This window comes from Hirsutella rhossiliensis (assembly GCF_020360975.1).
Source record: "Hirsutella rhossiliensis strain HR02 chromosome Unknown scaffold00002, whole genome shotgun sequence".
Taxonomy (NCBI): domain Eukaryota; kingdom Fungi; phylum Ascomycota; class Sordariomycetes; order Hypocreales; family Ophiocordycipitaceae; genus Hirsutella; species Hirsutella rhossiliensis.
Genome location: NW_025408668.1, coordinates 3,352,490 through 3,374,962, shown reverse-complemented (window position 1 = coordinate 3,374,962; position 22,473 = coordinate 3,352,490). Strand labels below are relative to the sequence as shown.

At 49.7% G+C, this 22,473-nt stretch overlaps 4 protein-coding genes across 4 annotated transcripts; 3 read left to right on the top strand and 1 right to left on the bottom strand.

Annotated features, from left to right (window-relative positions):
* Positions 1-1,298: 1,298 nt before the first annotated feature.
* On the top strand, positions 1,299-3,225 carry HRG_01994 (uncharacterized protein; the record flags this gene model as incomplete). The annotated part of the gene is made up of 4 exons (XM_044860465.1): positions 1,299-1,945; positions 2,101-2,132; positions 2,338-3,078; positions 3,194-3,225. 4 exons carry the CDS (start codon positions 1,299-1,301, stop codon positions 3,223-3,225), a joined length of 1,452 nt encoding a protein of 483 aa, XP_044724098.1.
* A 3,105-nt stretch (positions 3,226-6,330) lies between these two features.
* HRG_01993 (uncharacterized protein) lies at positions 6,331-9,112 on the top strand (the record flags this gene model as incomplete). The annotated part of the gene is made up of 7 exons (XM_044860464.1): positions 6,331-6,493; positions 6,562-6,751; positions 6,923-6,970; positions 7,036-7,308; positions 7,393-7,422; positions 7,486-8,585; positions 8,646-9,112. The coding sequence occupies 7 exons, from the start codon at positions 6,331-6,333 to the stop codon at positions 9,110-9,112; spliced, it is 2,271 nt and encodes a 756-aa protein (XP_044724097.1).
* Positions 9,113-10,342: 1,230 nt separating this feature from the next.
* On the bottom strand, positions 10,343-12,141 carry HRG_01992 (permease for cytosine/purines, uracil, thiamine, allantoin; the record flags this gene model as incomplete). Its single annotated transcript, XM_044860463.1, has 3 exons — positions 10,343-10,758; positions 10,831-11,950; positions 12,043-12,141. 3 exons carry the CDS (start codon positions 12,139-12,141, stop codon positions 10,343-10,345), a joined length of 1,635 nt encoding a protein of 544 aa, XP_044724096.1.
* Positions 12,142-14,533: 2,392 nt separating this feature from the next.
* On the top strand, positions 14,534-16,528 carry HRG_01991 (amidase domain-containing protein; the record flags this gene model as incomplete). The annotated part of the gene is made up of 7 exons (XM_044860462.1): positions 14,534-14,815; positions 14,884-15,006; positions 15,065-15,214; positions 15,276-15,697; positions 15,754-15,877; positions 15,940-16,342; positions 16,398-16,528. 7 exons carry the CDS (start codon positions 14,534-14,536, stop codon positions 16,526-16,528), a joined length of 1,635 nt encoding a protein of 544 aa, XP_044724095.1.
* Positions 16,529-22,473: the final 5,945 nt, after the last annotated feature.

The window sequence follows — 22,473 nt, the reverse complement described above, 5'->3', positions numbered from 1 at the left end:
TTCGAACATGATTAATTGGGCTGTCTCAACTAGTTTGGGATGCCTATCCTGCCTGCTGCCTGCTGCCTGCTGCCTCCTGCGAATATGATTAGTTGGGCTGCCTCAACTAGTTTGGGATGCCTATCCTGCCTGCTGCCTGCTGCCTGCTGCCTCCTGCGAATATGATTAGTTGGGCTGCCTCAAATTACTCGGGATGTATTTCCTGCCTGCTGCCTGCTGCATGCAATAGTTGGGCTGCTCTCGCCAGTTGTGATTCGCCTGCTGCGTCAATCAGGCTGCATCAGCTGAAATGCCTCCACTGACCGTGATGTCTGTTAGTCGTGATGCTTCCATTGGCCGTGGTGCCCCTGCTTGCCATGATACTTATGATACCTGTTCGTACGGCTTTCGCTTTAGGTATATGTCGACGTTGGTGACATACCCACCCACGGCTCCGTTCAACAAGGGAGATACACTGTACACCTCTCACCATCTATTAACAGCCGCGCTGTATTCCGCCCCTGGCTATCGACTCGGTGAGTTGGCCTGCAGCTGCAGAAGACTCATGTTCTAGAATCAGAGCTGAAATCGTGGCTTCGCGACCCTGCTAGTGCTCTCTTGACGCAAGGCTCTAGTCAGTTGGTTGGTTCCTATGGGACAAGTCTGTCGAGATTCTCAGCCTTGGTGAATGCCTCACCTATTCTAAGCTTGCGATAATTCCTCCGGACCTTGGCGTCAGGCGCAGGCTTAGAAGGCGCGGGCTTAGGAGGCGCTACTGCTTAGCTTCACTGGCTCTTGGTAAAGAAGTTTTTTTATAAGTTTAAAAGACTTATATATATATAAATTGAAGGTCTATAATCTGCACTTTATGGTTTAGCAGGAGTTGCCGTAAGATCTCTTCCAGGCCTAGGACATATGTGCGGACTTGAGACACGGGATACATTACGTATTAAGCAAGAACATTGGATAAACTCCCGACTTAGTGGTTGCACAAGTGTGATCTAAGCCAGAGGCGGCAGTCAGTTGGAAATTGTTACGCCGGCCTAGTACTGCCTATTCGGCAGCCGGCTGGAGGCCCAGTCAGTCTATATTAAAGCCACATAGCCCATGGACCACCCGTCCTCATCCAACTCCGCTGCATACACGTTTGTCCCTTGTGTAATTTTTTTCATATATCTTGTTGCTCACGAAACCACATTTGACGGATCCCCAATATCTGAATTCAATTCGATACCCCAGTCTTGGGCTCTTGTTCCTGTCCCACCAGTATTGGCTGTCCTGTCAAAGGCTTCCTGTCGGGGAACCTGCTGGATCCCATCATGGTACTCGGAATGATTAACGGACTCGAGATTGTCTCGCTTATCGATGTCTCCATCGACATCATAAAATTAATCAGTGAGCTTCACGACGCAATCAAGTCGTTCGAGGGACTTCCAAAGGCATTCCAACACGTCAACGAGCAGCTCCCCCTGGTGCTGGACACGCTCACGCGCGCCAAGGAGAGAGTCCCCCAGCTTGAGGCCACGACGAGAGTCTTTGTCAAGGAGAAACTGCAACAATGCGAGAAGAAGGCCTCGGAGCTCCTGGAAATATTCAAATATCTCAAGGAGACCCAGGGAAACTCAATCATGAATGTATACAAGCGAGTGGTGAAAACAATTGGAAAACGCGGCCGAGTCGAAGACCTGATGAAGGACATCTTATCAAGCGTCAAGGAGCTCTCGGAGAACCAGGTATTTCAACTTGCAGGTCAAGTCGACAAGTTGCAAAATGCCCTCGACACCTTGGCCCAGGTGATCCCGTCCCTCGCGGACAGCGAGATGGAGTCGATGAATGGAGGCACAAACCCTGAGCAATTTGGCGACAACAACGTACAGAACTGGTCGGTTGGGGATGGAGATGCCTGGAACGTGACAGGCGTTGTCAACAGAGGGCAGAACTTCAATCAGAGCAACCACTACGGCAAGTAAGTATGCAACTGGATGATCGGCCCAAAACCTTGGGATCCGGGAACCTTGGGCATGTGATTCGGGCTTCGGGCATAAGCGGCCTTCCGCGGAAAGCTCTAGCAGTTGTTCTGAGTGATACAGGCTACAGGGTCGAGACTGACACCGGAGGTAGCATGATCAATACCACTGTGGCCAAAGATCCATGTTAGTCAAAGTCTTGTTTCAGCATATTTTAACAATCAATTGAACTTGGTCTATTCTAACTGTTGCGTGCAACTCATCACAGCGAGACGGCACGACGTGATCAATTGGCTCCAGCATCAGATGCCAACCTATGACACGAGCGCAGTGGATTGCTCCCAAGACGGCCAACGAGCCAAGCACGCAGGTCATATTCTTCCAGGAACAGGGGCGTGGCTCTTGGATAATCTTTCATTCAAAGATTGGCTGAAGCCAGGCTTCTGGAAGAAAGTGTTCTGGCTCTTCGGCGAGCCTGGATTTGGGAAATCTGCCCTCTGCGTCCACGCAATTGAGGCCTCGGAAAAGCTTTTTAGAGACCGTAGCTCGCGCTCAGACCCAGCGGCGTTCTACTTCTACGACTACGGCGAGGAGCCTGAAAATGACACAACAGTGTACCTCAATCTGGCTGACAGCCTGTTCCGCCAGAAATATGCCTTCGGGGACCAGGTTTCAGACAAAATCTTTGCATTTGCAGGGAGTCGGGCGACCGGACCTTTGCTCAAGGAGTTCATCAAAGCCATCATCGAGGAGCTCCAGGTTGCCTACATCTTTCTTGATGGCCTGGACGAGGTCTTACATGACTCCCTAAGGGCCAATCGTGCCCTCCAGACACTGAATTTCTGCCTCAGCCTGACTGAACAGAAGGAGTTCGATGTCAAGGTCTGGTGTAGCTCGCAGGACCGGGTCAAAATTCGCACGGCCATTGAAAAGTATAATGCTGGCTTCTGGCTACACCTCACTGGCGAAGAAAACGCGCCTGACATCGAGATTCTCGTCAGGACATCGGCTGAGCAGATGCAGAAGGACGGCCCGGATGGCATGAAATTGCGGCATTTGCACGAAGTGATGCACACCATCAAGGGGAACTTTCTCTGGGCCAGTCTGGCCGTGGATTCGATCGTGCAAGCCGGTACGAGTTGGCAGCTCGACGATCATCAGCCGCTTAAAGAAACGCCCCAAAGCTTCGGAGAGTACCTGACTAAACGGATCAAGTGCATTAACCCGAAGCATCACAAAATCTTTAGGGCCCAATTATCTATACACCTCCTTTTATTAACTGTACACCAAAAAGTGGATCAACTGTGGCTGGGTCAGGCGCAGTGCCGATGCCGCTAATTTTGGTGCGCCCATTCCCGGCCGGCCAGCTGGCCAGTTCGTGATGCTTGCGTAACAACATCCTGTAACCGTAACTATCAGCAATACCATCAAAACTGAAGCTATTCGCACCGCGTTTTCTGCCCTTACGAGCCCGAATCATGGAGTCGCTTACGAAGACACTATTCCCGACCTTCCAGGCCGCGATGGAAGCCGCCGATACCGTTGCTGAGGCTGAGGGCTACGCCCTACACATTCGAACATCGAAGCGGGATAACGCTGGCCAACGCAAGTCTGCACTTGTTCGTTGTATCAAGGCCGGCCCCTACGAAAATCGGAAGGATAAAGCTGCTCATATCTCTCGTCGTCGCCTCAATACAGCAACCCAGAAAACAGACTGTGAATTTCGCCTCTCGTTGAAGGAAAAACGCGGTTACTGGACTATCTCTTATCTTCACGATGTTCACAATCATCGCCTTGTTGATGACCCGATGGTCTTTCCGAAGTACCGGGCGCTTGTTATCCAGAAGTATCGCGACGACATTATCCGGAAGTTTAATAACAATACCCGGCCGACCGATATTGCTGGCGAGCTTCGTGACCTGGTTCACGACGATCCTCGTTTAGCCGGTATCACGGCTCAAGACGTGAGTAACGCCTTGGCTAGGCACCGTCAGGAAGAACTAGCTGGCCGTACGCCTCTTCAGTTTCTCTACGACCGGCTAGATAAGTCCGACTTCTTTCATCGAGATAGTCGTGATCCCCAGGGCCGGCTAACTGGGCTATTTCTCGCGCCTCGTGCTACCTTCCATCGATGGCGTCAGCATCACGATGTCCTCGTCCTCGACTGTACCTACAAGACGAACCGATTCAATATGCCGTTATTGAATATCTGCGCGGCCACTCGAGATAACAAAACGTTCTCTATTGCCTCTATCTTCTTGAACGGCGAGACCGAGTCCCATTACTATTGGGCTATCTCGTTGCTGCTAGTCCTTTGCGAGAAGGAGTCGATCCCATTTCAAGGGTCACTGTCACGGACCGAGATACTGCGTTGCTTAAGGCGTTAGATAGCTTTCGCGAGCTTCAAAACAGTACTAACCTTCTCTGCACGTGGCATATTAACCAGAATGTCGTTGCGAAATGCAAGCAATTTTTCCCTAAGGCATCAAAAATCGGCAATCGAGTCGTACGGGCCCGGCATTCCAAGCGTTTCTACAAGAGTGGAACGAGATCGTCAAGTCACAAGATGTGAATAGCTTCAACGAACGTTTACGCCAATTTGAGACACCAGGCCGCCACCCGCTTGCAGCTATACAATACTGTTGCAATACGTGGCTAACGCCTTGGAAGGAGAAGTTTGTATCTTGTTTCGTTAATCAATATCGCCACTTCGGGCGTACAACGACCTCGATCGTCGAGGGACTTCACTCTCATATGAAGAAGTTCCTTTGGTCCTGTACGGGCGATTTGACGACCGTTTTCCAACGATTCGAACGCTTCTGGGGCCATCAGGCTGCTCAGATCACAGCGATAGAGAATCGAAACCTCCACAAGATATCAACGTTCTCCCTACAGGCGCCGTATATGCCGATCCGCGAGCGAGTATCGTCATATGCGTTAAAGCTACTAATAGATGAGCATCGCAAGATCCTCTAGACCCCGAAGTCAACGGGCCAAACCGCCGCCAGGTCAATGTCCTTGTAATTGGGCTACTAGTCGAGGGCTACCGTGCTGCCATCGAATCTTCGAGTCTATCAACACCAATACCTCCCTTACACTCGACGACTTCGACCCATTTTGGTATATTCCGATCGATACAAGCGCTCAGGGCACAAGCCCTACTCGGGCACCATACGAGCCACAAGTTATCAGGGCTGGGCCGCCCCAGGGCTCACTCAACCTCGAAGAGTCACGGCGGTCAAGATCAACGCGGCGGGATCCGTCACATCACGAGATCGCTGAACGGCATGAGCGGGCTGAGGCTATACGACTGCCTCCTCCCTCAACGGCACCAGCGGCGATGACGGGTACGGTAACGGCCGCGATGACTTCAACGGAACGAGGGCTGCGGCACATCGAGGAAAACGGCGATACGTACGAGGCAGGCACACGGATGCAACGGGCGTATCAACAAGCCGGGCGTCAAACGCCAGTCTCTGATGATGACGATCAGCCGGTACGGCGGGAGACCCAAGACTGCATCTTCGTCGCCGGCCTCACGGACGATGCCGCCCTTGAGGATGTATGGGATCAATTGGAATCACAGTTAGATGAAGCGGATCAGGCACGTAGTGCACTCGAAGAAGGAGGCCTGTTGTAAACACCAAAGAATAGTCTCATCAGCATAGAAAGCGCAGTACGAATAGCTTCAATTTTGGGTGCCTTATCGTTGAAGGAGAACTGTTACTACCTGGCTCTACTTATCGTAGAGAATGTGTGCATACAAATTGGCGGTATCGGCCCTCTTCGGCCGTCAGCCACAGTTAATCCACTTTTTGGGTGTACAGTTAATGAAAGTGGGTGGATAGATAACTTGGGCCAATCTTTAGGTACGTATGCATCACTATCCGCCACATCACTGATAATCTTGAGGATCCAATAGATGTATGAATTGCTGACAAGGGCTCTGTGAAGCCAAATTCTATCATGTCTTGTCTATGCAAAGCGCCCCCTCTCGTCCGAGGAACTCGGCGAGGCGATCACTATGTTCCCACTTCCTCCTAGCCCAAATCAAGATCTAGACCCAGACAACTCCTGCCAAGTTTTCAACTCACCGATCACAGATATTTGTTCGCCATTTGTTCGTAGGAAGGAGCTGTCAAAAGGAGGCACGCCCCAGATCTTATTCAGTATTTACCACACCTCCGTTTGCCTGTTTTTCAAAGATAACCCCGACATTCTTCAACAATGTGGTCAACAAAGCGACAAAGATGTCTCAATATCACCTCGCCTCCTTGCCCGTGCTACGCTGCGGTACCTTCGGCAGCCCCGGTATCGATGCCTTCTACACTTGAATGGGACGGGCGCGTCGGCCACGTTCCTGACAACCTGCGATTCAGACATTATGAAGCACCACCTGCTCATCTACAGCGTCAAGTATTGGGCCAAGCATATCGACGATTTTCACAAGACAGCCGACTCCAAAGAGATGTGCAAAGAAGTGGATAGCTTCATTCGTTCTAGAAACTTCGGCACCTGTGTACAACTCCAGAGTCTTTTTGTTCAGTGTTAGTGAAAGCCTTGAGACGCAACCCTACTGTTGACTCGTCACCGAGGCTTGCTAACCCGTCTGCAGGGAGATTCTCAATCTGGTACATCGATTGGGAAAATGGAATATACTACACGAGCGAGGTCGAAGACAGGAACAAGAAAAAGCACTTCAGCAGGGGCTTGCCGTCGTGTTATACCGATCATGACTACGGAAAGCCCCCGTTCCAGGAATACAACGAGGCCATCGCAGAGTGGGGATATTTCCTCAATTCCTCGTCAGTCATCCATGGCAGCCTCCGCGGTGAGATTAATAGGTGTCAATGGCAGAGCCTCGGGAAACGCAATTTCATGCATTCAATCCACAGTCGGCTGAAAAGTTATCGATTGGAAGCGGGAGAGGGAGAAGAGGTCTCGCCAAGCCCAAGAAAGACCTCGTACTTCAACAGTTACGGACCCTGCGCCCAGGACGTTCAAGTTCTGTTGTTGCACGAGCGGTAAGTCCGGCACTGCCGACTTTTGGTGGCGCTTTGCGACCACAGCTGACGACTTGGAAATCCAGCCACGAGCAGGAGGGCATGCAGGTGGAGGCACAGCGGTGGACGGTGAAAAAGCTAGGTCATCGACACAAGCTACAGACGAAGAAGCAAATACTCAAAATCACGGACGAACAGCTCCGCCTGTACACCAGGCCGCTCCAGGACCGCGAAGCAGGTCGAGCAACACAGGCCGCCATCACAGGCTGCGGCGGCCTCCTCCGAATCGGGCACAAGGTATACGCCCAAGATGACGCAGGCCTTTACCGTGTGCTTGAAATGGGCGACTCCCGGATTGCGTACGTTGAAGAAATATGTTGCATGGGCCCGTTGATTGCCATCGTCCACCGTCGAGGAATCAAAGTGGCTGAATCCCTCAGCAGCAGGGACGACCGGCCTTGCGACGAAGCGGAGCACGAAGAAGTGCCTGCCGCAAATGGGATAGATGACGATAATTCGACGGCTTCATCCGAAAGTTCCAGCTCCAGCAGCAGTGATAGTGACGACGACGAGGCACTTGACGAAGCGAATCCCATCCAAAGCCTTGGCGAGGTACAGGGATGTTCGGCAATGGAGACTCAACTCGACGCACAAGAAGACTCTGAGTGGTCAAATTCGGCAAGGGCATCTCACAGCGATGGTTCAACCACGGACATATCGGATGAGATGCATGATGATGAGTTTTGGGACGACTGGGGCTCCGAGGATGAGGACATGGAATTCAAAGACATTGACGCGGCAACCGATGAGTCCTCAGCCAGTGCATCGAGCATGATATCCGAGTGGGATGGAGGCCCAGGGGATATTCCCATGCACACGGATATTCACGACCTCGAGTTCGATCTCGACGGAGATAACTCAGACATTCCGAGTGCCATCTCCACTGGAGCGTGGGCTGACAGTGACAGCAACTCACAGGAATCGGAAGACGGGCCTGGACCCTTGCAGGAAGCCGAGACTACGGTCAATCGGGCATCCGACAAGCGCGAGCTCGTCATCTTGTTTCACGACAGGTCCAATAACTTGGCCCGTCGTGTTTTCCGGTTCGCCTATCGGTGGGCGGGCCAGCTGTTCAACTCGCCGCCCGTCATACATCCGACACACGAGCTGGCCGTCTGGCCTTTGGGGAGAAACGAGATCCTCTTCGCCAACTTCACCAAGCACACATACTTCATCCGATCCCTCAAGTGCGGAGCTAAAGACATGTGCCACATTTCGATCCAGGCAAAGTTCTCCGACTGTGGTCGGTTCTTGCACCTGGCCTGCCTCGACGGGTGCTTGGGCAGCAGCAGCAACAGCCACCCGAGCCATGTCCACACCAAGAAAGCATCACCGGCTCTACGTGGGCTATATATACGCGTGTCCACGTACCGACTGTCACAGGGCAAGCCTTCGAGGAGCCCGCCCAGGCTTGTGCATAGGGCCTCGGCACCGCTGGACTGCCACCTACTGCGCCAAGACGACGGCCAACAGCTCCCGGCGTCCCCGCTTCCCTACACTTTCACGTGGACCGCGGACCACCTCTACGCCGCCGAGAGCTACAGGGTCCTCCGCGTGTATCGGGTGCCGCTGCACCGTAGGGTCGAGGAGCGCGACCTCCAAGAAGACGCGCAGCAGAACTCGGCTGAAAACAAAGAAGTACCTGGCTCGGACGACGTGGATGGTTCCAAGCCGGCACAAGTCGTCTTTAGCAACGAGGCCGAGATCTTCCTCCCAAAATCAGCAGACAGCCGCTCTGTACTCTTCTTCCCTGCCCCCGACGGAGAGGCCGACACCAAGACAACCGAAAAGAAGGCCAAGCGCCGGACGAAGTCATCCACATCCACGACCAAGAAGAAAAGCGACGGGGACCAGGTCGTCGCCACGGTTATAATCTCATCAGAAGTCAGCCTCCTCGCCGGGGTTCAGCCCTATGTCGGGCCCCCTCAAGTCGTATACCTGACTGCCGCTGAGTTTGGATCCTGGCGGCGGCTCTGCGGAGACCCCCGGGGCTCGGGGGAGGGAGACGCGTGTGCCAAGACGTGGAAAGGCGGTCAGCTGGAGGCGCGTTACGAGAAATTTGATCATATGCAGGATTGTGACATTGTGCCGTTCTTTAGATAGTAGAGTCAGATGCTGCGAATTCCCCGCCGCTCCCACTGCCTTCCCCTTTTCTAGTGACGAATTTACAGTTCCATGCCATGTCTGTGGGCTTCTTAATTTGAACCCAATGTGTGCCGGAAGCTCCTGCTTGCTGTGCGTATTGCAGCTTGAAGACGGGCATCTTTCCAAGAAGCAAAAATAGGAGAAGGTGTAATTATACGTTATCTACAAATATTAATATACGGACGCGCTCGGCAACTTAATAAGTGCTGACAACTACCCGACGCCTTATCGTATCGACTACTAGGCGCGACTCCAAGTCTAGACCATCTAATTATAGTACCGGCTTGAACGAGATTTGTTTGGGTGAAGTCGGTCAATTCTCAACAAGGACGACCGGGTTGTTTCGGAGGGTTGTGTCTGCAACGGTTGATAAAGCCCAGTACACACTATTTGCGGTGAGTGAGGGAGTTGTGATTGAAGTTCAGTCGTCAATGCACGTAGCGGCTGAGGGGAAAGCACGAGACAACCCCGTTGCCGTAAACCCGGCTCTGGTCGCCGTACTCTGTCAGAACTGACATACCGAGACGAGCTCGGCTAATAGCATTCACGGGAAGCACTCAACGGTCGAGTTATAAACCAGAGGCCTAGTCCGACGCTGAGAGACTCGCTCGGGCAATACTTTCGGCCCTCGAGTGAAAAAGCAGAGGCAAGAGCCGCAAGTAGAACCCGGTAGAAATGTTGCTGTTGCAACGGCAGTGGGCTCGAGTATACAGAGCCCTTGCGTCAAACTGTCGCTGAGCCGCATCGAAAGCCGAGTAGGGCAGCCAAGTGTGAAATAATCCTTTTTAAGTTTCAATAATTGCCGTTATGGTTTTAAGCTTAACGGCCTTTGATCCAAGGATTTCTTGCCTCGCTATGACCACTGAGCAAGATCTCTTTTTTCCGTATATTATCAGGTTACTTGGCTGTTCAAAGCGGGGAACTTGGCAGTATGTGACTGGCTGATAACGCTTACTCTGTGATGAGCTCGCGCAGGTCCAACCGGGTGGGGGGTCTGCTCGTCTTATGTCCTTAGCCTATCTTCGTGTTTACGTGATTCTCACACCGATATATGTATTGATGGAAACGATTCCGGGTTACAAGATATGAGTGTCTCATCAAGGAGACACATAGAAATATGGATTGGACGTAAAAGCGGTTTCCTTTGCTCATAGCGGTTTCCTTTGCTCATACATCAAACTAACCCGGCTATGAACAACCCTTTTCTCCCCTGCTACCTCGCCTTTCCGTGTCCACGGCCCCCTCGTCGTTGTACGTCATGGGCAGGGACAAATGGATCGATCCCGGTCCCCCCTTTGCAGGCAGCATCAGGCTCAGGGCTGTGTAGAGAAGGATGGAGAGAATGAAGCCAAAGAGCCAGTTGACAGAGTACAGATTCTGCGCCCCCTGTGAGACGCTCACCGCCGACGGCCCGCTGATGCTCAAGGCAAGCCCCGGAAGCAAGGGCGCCACGGGAACTAGAAAGGCGACGGACGCGCGCCAGTTACAGCCTCCGACGAAGCGGTAGCGGCCATTGGGATCATAGAGTGCCGGGATGTCGTAGCGTCGCCTATTGACGAGCCAGTAGTCGGCTACCATGATGCCGCTGATGGGGGCCAGGAAAACTGCAAAAGTTGCTTAGCACTTACTCTAGACTGACGAACGTGTTTGACGATGTGTCTCGGACCAATACGTGCCAGCGTAGCCGCCCATAAAGGACAGAAAGGTGGTTGCGGAGCCCAGAATCTTCCACGGAACAAAGGCCCAGCCCCCGACGAGGGCAACAATGACGGAACCCCTCTTGATGTTGATCCAGCGTGGGAACATGACAGTCAAGTCGTTTGCGGCCGAGATGGAGTTTGTCGTGATGTTGGTGCCAACCTGAGCGATATACCAGGCCAAGGCGGCAAAAAAGGCCGCACACCGGCCGCCGCTGCCCAGATCGAGCCACATGGCGATGATGTCGAGCGGGTTCCAGACGTAGGTGCCGGTAAAGACCTTGGAGGCTGACGTGGTGACGATACCCAGCACGCCGCAGAGGGTGAAAATGATGGGCAGAAAGGGCATCTGCACGAACTGGCCGCGGCGCGAGCGCGCATATCTGGTGAAGTCGGGGATGTTACAGGCCATGGTGGCCCACGAGCCGGTTATCGTGGTCATGCCGGTGAGCCACAGCAGGGTGTAGGAGTTGCCGGTTGCCTCGGCTTTGAGGGCGAAGATGTCCCCGGCACCCCCGGCCTGACGGATGCTCCACCCCATGGTGGCGATGGCAGCGGCGGGCGCGCTGAAGAGCTTGATCCAGAAGATGGGCCGCAGCTTGGTCGGGTGGATGAGCAGCAGGGGCAGCTGGACGACCCAGAAGATGAAGTACGAGCAGAGGCCCTTGGAGTCGATGCCCGCGTCGGCGGGCAGCACGTTGGGGATGTCGTTGTAGCCGGGAGCGAGGGCGCGCAGCATAATGGTGACGCACTGGGCGCCGTTGGCCGACTGGATGCCGAACCAGAACATGGCGAGGACGGCGCGGCTGACGACGCAGAAGTAGCGGAGATAGTAGCCGAAGCTGGCGGCCGTGATGACGGCAAATGGGATATGCAGCGTCGAGCCAATGGCCCCGTTGAGCACCATGGGCACGGCCACGCAGACGGTGCCAACCACCATGCAGGGAATGGCTTCTCGCCACGAGAGGCCCAGAGATAGGATGCCAGAGGCGACCTGCCAGGTGGCCAGGTTGACCGTGTCGGTCATCCAGTAGGCCATGATGACCCAGATGGACCAGGTCTGCTCTTCGGGGGGAGTCGGGTCCATGTCATGGTTGGTCTGTTATTTGACCAGGTAAGGCGTCAGCAGAAGTCCCATCAATGGCTTTCCTCGTGCTTCCTCGTGATTCCTCCCCTCGTCAAGGAACATACCCAGACATCCTTCGGAGCCACGGCACTCGTCTGCTTTGGTAGCTCCCAGGCGCGAGCCGACGTGAGCCTCCGCCCGACCTTGTCTTTTAGTTGGTCCATGACGGGACTCGGGACAGAAGGGGCGCAGTTTCGATGCAAGTTCCCGTTGACAAGCGAAGCTTGCTAAACAAGTGGACTTGATCCAGATAACCGCTTTGTTCCCTCTCAGGCTCTCATATATAAACCTTGACCCGCGAGGCCCGGGCATCGAGTTGACCAGAAGCCCTTGCATGTAACCCTATACACACAAGCATAGCAAGGGGGTCAAAGAGCCGGTTCTCCTGTTACGCGCTAACAGAACACTAGCCCATCGTCCGCCAGTGACGCCACGGAAGATTTCCGCTGGATTTTTAGAAACTCTACTATTTATTTGTCCTACAACTGGTTGGCCGTGCTGTTTAACGGTACAAGCTCAACTCCGTCTATCCAATTTAAGCTGTGCCTCTGGCAACGACTCAAGCTTTCGTCCCCGAGCGCCGTTCGTGGGGAAAAGCCAAGAAGCGTAACCGTCCAATCGAAACCTCTCTCATCCCAGACCAGGGGGGGGGGGAGGAGCAATAGTCAAAGTAAGGCTGGCAGCGGCTCTGATGCTTTGCGACCAGCGGTGTCGCGGCGAGTCTATCGTACCAAGCATTGATGCAAGACCCTCAGAACCAAGCTACACCGAGCCGCGTAATCTAGCCTTTGGGGCCTGTGTCAAACAAGGCAAAGGCTTAGATAGAATTTAGCACGGAATCTGAAGGAGAACATTCTGCCAGGGACAGGGGCAGTGTCTGGATCTGGAAGGACGCGCCTATTTGTCGAGCCCGCTATTGTCTCGGCTTCCGTGCGAGCCACTGTGGCGTCAATGCGTCACTCCTGCTACGATTCCAGACTTCTGCGAGCCGGAGAAGCATGTACTTACTAGTCTTGACACGCGGTTGCATCGCCGTTTCCAAGTGAATATCTTCATGCTGAATATATGTATCTGCGCAAGTGGCCAGTATATGCACGCATACATCACTGTACATACTCTACGGTGAGCCTTGAAAAGTCTGAAAAGGCCATTATCGACGTATTAAGTTGATCAGCCAGTCTTCCTTCAGCAGGAAAGGGCCATTGGAGGCTGGGAAACCACCGCCTATGCAGCCACGGACGCACAACCTCTCCTACCAGACGACCCGTAGTTAATTGCCGACTCTACTGCCATTGCCTAGGGCGGCTTCCTTGCTAGGTATTTGCTAGTGTCATCTCACGTTCGAATCGTGGCCAAACTTTATCTCTTTTCTCCGAGAGACCCACGGCGGCTCACCCCTAGCCGCAGTTCGCGCGCGGTGCCCGAGGCATCCGGAATAGCCTGAAACGGGACCGGCTGCTCTGAGTGTCGTTCGATCGTGATGGGCATTGGGCCCACCTGACTCATGTTTCCGCCGCCCACTTCCTCTTTACAACGTCAATGTCATGTGGTACGTGGGGACGAAACCGTGCTGGTAACGAGCCTCGACTCGTCAACAACGAATGGAATCAACTCGTTGTCGGTCCGACAAGCTGAGCTTGACTACGCCAAGAGTATGCCAAGAGTATGCCGACACGAGCATCTTGTATCCTCCTTGACATGGGATAGGTCTCTCAAGTTTGATATCTTGACGAATGAACAAGCCAGGAGACCAAGTCCCGTTCAATTCTCACCCCCGGGTATCCTGAGATTTAAGAGTAACCTCAACACGCCTACGACTGGATTGCAGCTTCCCGATTGGATGGGGTCACAAGGGGAAAGTTTCCGGCGCCTTTCCACGTTTTTGCTCCACCTCTCTTTCGCGTGTCTCTTGAAGTTTTGTGGAAAACTCATTTGCAAGACTCAGTTCACGGTGGTTCGTTTTGCTGCAGACTTGTCCAAGGAATTAAACGGTAGACAAGTAAATCAGAGGCCTTCGTTAGGCTAATCTTTTCCGGATATCTTCACCCAGTCAAGGTCTCGTCACGTCGACGTGGATTCAACAAATCTTGTATCAAACATTCTAACTCCAATTCTTTATACTAGTAGCCTATGGTTCTTGCATTCCTCCAAGGCATCACATATGACGAACTTGGCATTAAACCCTCAAGTATAAGCAACTCGTCCAAGAGTCGTACTCCAAGACCTGGGTCAGCATTTTAAGTTTCCAATTGACCTCTTGTAACCCGCTCCGGCGACTCCGCTTCCAACGCCCATTGCTTACACGCCCCTCTGTGGCAATCACCCACCAGGGCCCATACGGAAAGGGGGCCGCCGACCCAGTGTGCCTTGCCATCTCTAACCCCGGCTGCCCCCACACGCCCCTCTTCGGGGAAGACCAGCCCGAATATTCCCTCGGCCTTGGACTGTGTTTAAATGCCAGTGATGCCAACTCTGAGCAACGTCCAAAACTGTCGGGGACTCTGATGCTTGCAGTTCGAGTAGACGCCACGCCTACAACGTCGAATCCCGTTCAAAATGGCCAACACCGAGACGTGGCTTGCCAAGGCCCAGATAGGCCGCGACGCCCTCGAGCAGTCTATTCCCCGGCACTTGATCGCAGGAATATCCAATTTGCCGGGCGATGACCAGAGAAACGTTTTGCACTTTCCAGAGGAGCGTGGCGTGCTCACGCCAGAGGAACTTGACATGACGAGCCAAACTGTCGACGGCCTACTGCAAAGATATCGGACGGGCAGGTGGACAGCCGAGGCAGTGACATTGGCATTTCTCAAACGAGCGACTATCGGCCAGCAGCTAGTAGGTGAAGCGAGAAACAAAGCAAGCCAGCAGTATACGCGATGCAGTTATCTGACTGATCGAAACAGCTTAACTTTGCCGTAGAGTTCTTGGCCGACCCTGCGCTCGAGGCCGCAAGAAGCCTGGACGAAAAGTACAGGCAGACGGGTGCCTTGGTTGGGCCTCTGCATGGTGTTCCGATTTCCGTCAAAGTATGCAATCGCACTGGAGACTGAGCGTCAAGTTTTCCAACTGACAAGCTTGAACTAGGAACACATTGGCATGAAAGGAAGAATATGCAATGCAGGCTTTGTGTGCAACACCGATTCCATTCCCGAGGAAGACGCACACATTGTCCAACTACTCAAGAAAGCTGGGGCAGTCCTCCATGTCAGGACGAACCAGCCTCAATCCATCATGGTAAGGCTATACGAGCCTGTGTGTACGGAAACCAAGACTGACGTTTCCTGTTCCGCAATAGCATCTAGACTGCAATAACAACATCACAGGCATGACGCTGAATCCCCACGATCGTCGCCTCTCGCCTGGCGGTTCTTCGGGAGGCGAGGGTGCTTCTGTTGCTTTTCGGTGCTCGGTGCTAGGTGTCGGCACAGACATTGGGGGCTCGATCAGAGGACCTGCAGCCTTTTGCAGCGTCTACGGTTTCAAACCCACGGCTCTGCGGAACCCAGGGCATGGGCTTGCAGGAATATTCGGTGGCCAAGAGTCAGTCCACGGCTGTGTAGGGCCCCTTGGTCAGTGTCTCGGCGACCTGATTCGATTCCAAAAAGCGGTGCTGGACCAAGAGCCCTGGGAGACGGAACCTTCTTTGATGCCGCTGGGATGGAGAGATGTAACCCTTTCGCCTCCATCTCTCACCGTTGGCATCATGCTTGACGATGGGTAAGTTGTTGTGTGCACGTATGGGATGCGCAGTCTGGGCTAACAGCTTCATCAAGCCTTGTCCAGCCCCATCCCCCGATAACAAGAGCTCTACTTGCAGCAGAGCAAAAACTTCAAGCTGCCGGGATAAAATCGGTGCGCTGGCAGCCGTACCAGCATGCCGAAGGCTGGGACATTGTGGTACGACAATGTTGAGGAGCAAACCCGAGTGCCGGCGCCGCTAACATTTGTCGTTCTCATAGAAGCAATTATATTTCGCCGATGGAGCCATCAGGCTGCGGAGCGCCCTGGAATCATCAGGAGAGCCGATGCTTCCGCTGACAGAGCACGTTCTAAGCTTCGCGAGCCCCACAGACTTGACGGTTCTGGATAACTGGAAGCTCAACTCTAGACGCGACAAGTACCGCATGGAATATCAGGCCTTGATGAAGTCCCAAGGCGTCGACGTGATTCTTTGCCCGACTTACGTCGGCGTCGGGGCGCTTCAGGGGCAGCCAAAATACTGGGCGTATACCGCTGTCTGGAACATCCTAGACTATCCGGCAGTCGTTTTCCCGAGCGGGCTTTGCGCCGATAAGACGACCGACGCCTTCAACTCGGATTACCAGCCTAGGTCGGCGGAGGATGAGAGGGAATGGAAAGCCTGTGAGTAACGTGGCCGCCTTTTCACCGCAGTTGGTTGAGTTAACAGTCCCCCAAGATGACCCCGAGCTGTTTGACAGCTTGCCAATATCAGTGCAACTGGTCGGAAGACACTGTCGCGATGAGGAGGTCTTGCAAGCCGCAAAAATAGTAGAGGAAGCTATCCGCAAAGGCGCCAAGGACATATGAGGTCCACTGGTCCAGAGCAAACTCTATATTCGTCACAAAATCTACTTGTAGACACCGCCTTTTCGTTTCATCCTTTGCACTATGGTACTCGTAGACGCTCCATAGGACTGGCCTAACCTTTCGGTGTCAAGGCTCTTGGTGGTTACCTCCCCTGTCGACCACGGCTCACAACTGTGACTGGCGATATAGCACGTTTAGTCATGGCTGAAGAGTCCAGGGCCCGTGAAATTGTGTGCCCCTGGAACCAGAGTTCTCAAACGCTGCTTTCATCTCGACCTCACCTGATCCTGCCCATCCTGCCCACTCGTGCTGCCTTGGCCCGACCGCCGTGGGTCGCACATGTGCGGATTGCGACCGCAATCTCCCCCAGTCATCCTTCACGGAAAATCAGTACTCCAAAGGCCCCGGGTGTTTCGCGACGTGTGACCTGTGTCCAAAGGCATCACCCCGACACCCAATCCGCAAGTTTGTCTGACGGCGGCAGATATAACAAGTCCGGTACGAGCTCCACCCCACAGTATTTCCTAGAGAATCCCTTTGCCAAGGTGCTTTTCGTTGGGTGGCCGAGGGAACCTACGCTTCAGGACCTCGTCAGGGCCGGGCATGTGTGGTCACCGGGCGCAGCCTTTTCAGACGATTATTTCACTCTCGACATCAAAGCCGTCGATAGGGCCTTGGGCATTGCAAACTAGTTCAATCAAGCGAAAATCATCGACCAGGCCGTCAAAATCGACGTGCTCGAAGTATGGTATTGTCAAGCTGGTAAAATACCGCTACACCATGCAAAATGAGGGCACCCCCGATAGAGGTGTTACTAACGCGTATCATAGGCCCTTGTCCTGACAGGTATTTACCGGCGCGAGTTCCGACAAGTGGTTAGGCCAGAGTCATCTTGCGAGCCTTTTATCGAAGACTTCCAGAAATTCAATAGCATTACTGGATGAAACGACGGTTCTGAGGACTAAAGAAAGGTTATGCAAGCCCTTAGCCACTATAGCTATCACGTGACGGATGGGTTTCACGTTCTCTGCGATCTCCAAGGGGGCATTTACCCATACGAGGCCATCCTCTTCGACCTGCTTATCCTATCTCGGAACCGCGAGTTCGGCGTGATGGATCTCGATTCAGACGGTATCACAGCATGACTGCAACGGCTTCTGTCTCCCCAACTGGGCTCGACCTGCCAACCCGGTTCAACATGTCCCCCCGTCCCCGGCACTAGACTTAAAAATACCCATGGGTATTTGCTTATAGGCTACCTATACCTACCCACGGGCTATTTTAGGGCCACTATAAATACTTAGTAGGTAGGTAAATTTAAAATAGGTACCTAAAAATATATATAGGTATATTCGGGCTACCTATAGGCATTACCTATTTAGTTTTATTATATTAATCGTTTATACTTATCTTAATACGAGGCACCTATAAAATATATATAAGCTATATAGCTAAAAGTAGTATTAAATTAAAGGATAAGATCCTATAGATATTATTTACTCTCTACCTTAACTATCCTTTTAATATTTAAAGTCCTGTCGTCGCAGTTAAATATTCTCCTTATATCTAGTTCTCTTTATAGAGGAGGCGACTATTGCCTCTATTACTATACGGCCTTTTCGCTTTTTCTTATAGCTTTAAACTTATTCTTCCCGATAAGAGTTACTTTCCTCTATCTCCTCTACTTCCCCTATTTCCTTTACTTCCTCTATCTCCTTTACTTCCTTTAACTCCTTTACTTTCTTTAACTTATTATTACTTAGTAAAGTAATATTAATTATATTATGATATTTATCTCTTCTTTACTAGCTTTATATTTATATTTAAAAAGAGTTTATAAAAAGCTTTTATTAGATAATACCTATAGGCTATAAGTAAGTATAAAATCTCTTACTTTAATCTTAATCTTCTTTATATAGTATTATAGCCTCTTTATTAAAACGAATTCTATTAAAAGGATTCTTATTTCTAGGAGTATAAGTATAAGAGTCTTTAACTATTATAGGTTATAGGCTTAGGCTACGGCCTAAGCCGTATAGTTATATATAGAGGGCTAGATCCCGCACGTATATATACGAGCTAGCCGCGCATAGAAGAGCTCTATATAGCTTATTAATATTATCCTACGGACGGCACCTATGTATACGCCTCTGCCTACTCCGTAATAGTATAAGCTATTAACTAATAGATCTAATAGATATCTCCCCGGAAAGGGCGCCGCTTCCCTAAGGGAGCACCCCGCTACCCCCTAGGCGGATAGGAAGTATCGCAGCTATCCTAAAAGCGATTAGAAGCGCGACGGCTAGCGAGAAGAACGAGGTTCTCGCTGCACTAGGGGAGCCGTCTACGAGACTAGCGTTAACCCCTACGACCTCCGTAATACTAGTTACGGCGGTAGTACTACCGATACGGAAGCCGCTTCCGTAGCCGACTTAGGACGGTAAGCCTAAGTCCTTCTACTTCTTCCTTAGCCGGCTATAGATAAAGTTTATAATAGATAAGAAATAGGGCCTAAATAGCTATCGTAATATAGCGTGGTATTTGCTCCTCTATACGCTACCGGAGCCTTAGATATAGAGGATCTCTAGATTCTAGGATAAGGGCGGCCCTAGGGGTAGACGCGACCTATAGGACTTCTTTTAATACCTTATATATACGTTCGGCAACGTATAGGAGCGGGAGAAGGCATAGGATAGGCTATAGACCCTTAGGTAGAGGGACGGGTAGTCCTTTAGCGAATTCCTCCCTAACTTTAAAGAGACGCTCTTATAAGCGGCGGGAACTATAGTATAGGAAGATAGCGCGAAGCTTATATAGTTACGGAACTTAATTACGCTAGCCTTATAGGAGCTACTTATCCCTATAATTATACCTACTAACTACGGCGAGTATATAAGCTAGTTAATAAAGGTAGTATAGGGCTATAAGTAGGCGCCGCGTTTTTAGAAGCTTTATAAGCGTACGCCGTATAGCGGTAATAGGATTACCGCCCCTCTATAAGAGGAATAGCCGACTATCGATATAGATAGGGATACCTTAATATCGGCTACTTATATAGACCGAGCTAAACGCGGTAGGAAGTTATTATTAAATATTCCCTATACTATTCCGCCCTTTAAGTAGCGGGCGAAGTAGGTAACGAGCGAGGAAATTAGGAAAAGGAAGGCTAACGGCCGCTACCTACGTTACGGCGCGTTTATATACTTTATATTAAAATGCCCCTTCCTTTTAGCTAAGCGGCCTATAGTAGTTTAAGTAGCGAAGATAGAACTACTTCTTACCTTAGACGATAAAGAGGACTCTACGCCCCTAGGCCTAAAGGAAAAAGAGTAGCTCCGGAGTAAAGATAAGCTCTAGAGCCCTAATTACTAGCACTAGTAAAAGAGAAAGAGGAATTATCCGCCTATATAGAAGAGGAGCCTACTTTAATATAGGTTATAATTAATAACTCCTTACCCGTCGCCGCCCTTATAGATAAGGTATTACGACTACGGCTACTAGGCCGCTAACGGTCGACCGCGTTAAGCACGTAATACGGTCTAATAGATAAATAGTCGGCACGACTATCTAATAGATATAGGATCGAGGGGATCGTAGAGATCTAAGTAATCTAGGATTAATAGGATTACTACGCTCTATACGATCTAACGTTAGGGATTATAGCTAGGCCTATAATCTAAGGATAGTCTTTATAGGTATATATAGCTACCTACTTTTACTCCTTTAGATAGATAGCTCTCTAGCTTTTAATATAGATCTTTATTACGATTCTATCTCTAATTCTAATTACCTAGTTATAGTCTACGGTCTACGACCTCCGACTTATTACTAACGTAATATATATATTATTGCTTAGACCACGCCTTATTATATCTACTAATATAAACCCCTCGATAGGTTTATCCCTTAGGAATAACGCCGGTCGTTATACGTTAAAAGCTCTTATTTAGTATAACACCGCGTTACTCTAAGTAATATCGTAACTATTAATATACCTATATAGTAAACTAGATTAACTAACTCTAGAGCTACTATATCGCCTTAGGATATAATGCGCGAGATTATTACCCTTCGATATAAGGTATAGTTACTTAGGAACGGAGGAGGCAATAGATAAGTTAAGGACCTCGGAGAAGTAGTTAAACTAAAATAGCTAGGACTATTCGACGGTACTTATAGCACGCTTTAAGACTTTCTTACCTAACTTAAGGCCTACTACCGGTTTTACCCTATTAAACTTTCGGACCTAGTCGAAAAGGTACTCTATATAGGAAATTATTTATCTAGAACGGCACTCGCTTAGTTTAGACCTATTATAAGGGATTTTCTCGATAACTAACTAGCGCGACGAGATAACGAGATAGACGAAGTCTTTGCTAGTTTCTAAGGATTCGAAGAAGCTATTATAAAGGTATTCGGAATAACCGATAAGGAATAAGAAGCTAAATAAAAACTTTGAGAACTCCGATAAAGGATCTTAGTATCGGATTATACTACGAAGTTCCGCTAAGTTACCTTAAAGCTTAATTAAGACGACGAACCTCTTATATTACGATTCTATAACGGGCTTAAAGAAGAAGTTAAGGACGAACTCTATAAGGAAAATCGACCTAATAACCTCTTAGACTATATTACTATAGTAGTACGAATCGACGATAGATAGTATACGCGATGCTAAGAAAAGAAATAAAGAAGAGGAAACTAGAACCCTTCCTATAAAAATAACTTTAACCGACGCGCTAACTATAAAAAGAAGCGCGAAACTCCTATTACCTACGCCCATATAACTAACCTAGGTAGGATAGATCTAAATATAATATAGAAAAGTAAAGGAAAGTGTTTTAACTATAGGAAACTTAGATATTACTCTAAAGAATATAAATAACCTTATAAGGAGAAGAAAACCTACTAGGCACTAGCCTTAGAAGTTAGACTATATACTACGATAATAAATATATAGTATACTTAAGCGATAAGAACGGTACTAAATAGTTCCTAAAGCTACTAAAGAAGACCCTTATAATAATATAATAAAGGGATCCTAAAACATAGAAATAAGTTAAATTCGTAGAACTAAAATACCCCTATCCTAAAGGAGTCTCCTAAGACTAGATTAGGAAGAACGGCAAACGATTCTAGGAAGATATATAAAATAAAAATCGATATTAATAATAGGCAGTCTATAAATAATATAATAAAGAAGATATAGACGTAGCCCTTATACTTATAAAACTCGGATAATAACCTAAAGAGGAATAACGAAGTATCGACGATATAAGCTCTAAAGAATAAGAAATACCTAGAGAAACGGAAGACGAGAATAAACTTATACTACTACCCTCGTTACTAAGGGAAAATACTACGATTAAAGAATACGCTCTATACTTCGAAGAATTTAAAGAAATACTTAAAATTAGAACCTAATAAATACCTTAAATTCTTATAGAAAACTAATAAGCTATATTAATTCGATATTAACCGGTACTATGCGGAGGAGACTATACTATAGCTATCGCTATAGTCGATACCTTTATAGCTCTATAACGAGAATAGTAACTACGAGGAGAATTTAGAGACGATCTATAAATACTACTTACTTATAAGCACTATAAGTATATTTTATAGATATTATACGTCTACCTAGATTATATAATATACTTCTAGATAAAGGTACGATACGACGCCTTCTTAGTTAGGTTCGAGGGATAAGTACTTTCGAAACCCTACTTAAGTATAGAACTAGACTACTAGAAAATCGATTAACGCTACCTAAACGACTAAGTTATATTATTAGAACCTAATTACGGCACGCTACTTAAATACCGCGATAATTATAGTTTATTAACGAGATATCTTTTAGAGATATATAAAATCTATAAATACGCTAAAATAAAAGAATAGTATAGCGCTACTCGCTCTAAGGTATCTAAACTATTAATCTTCTA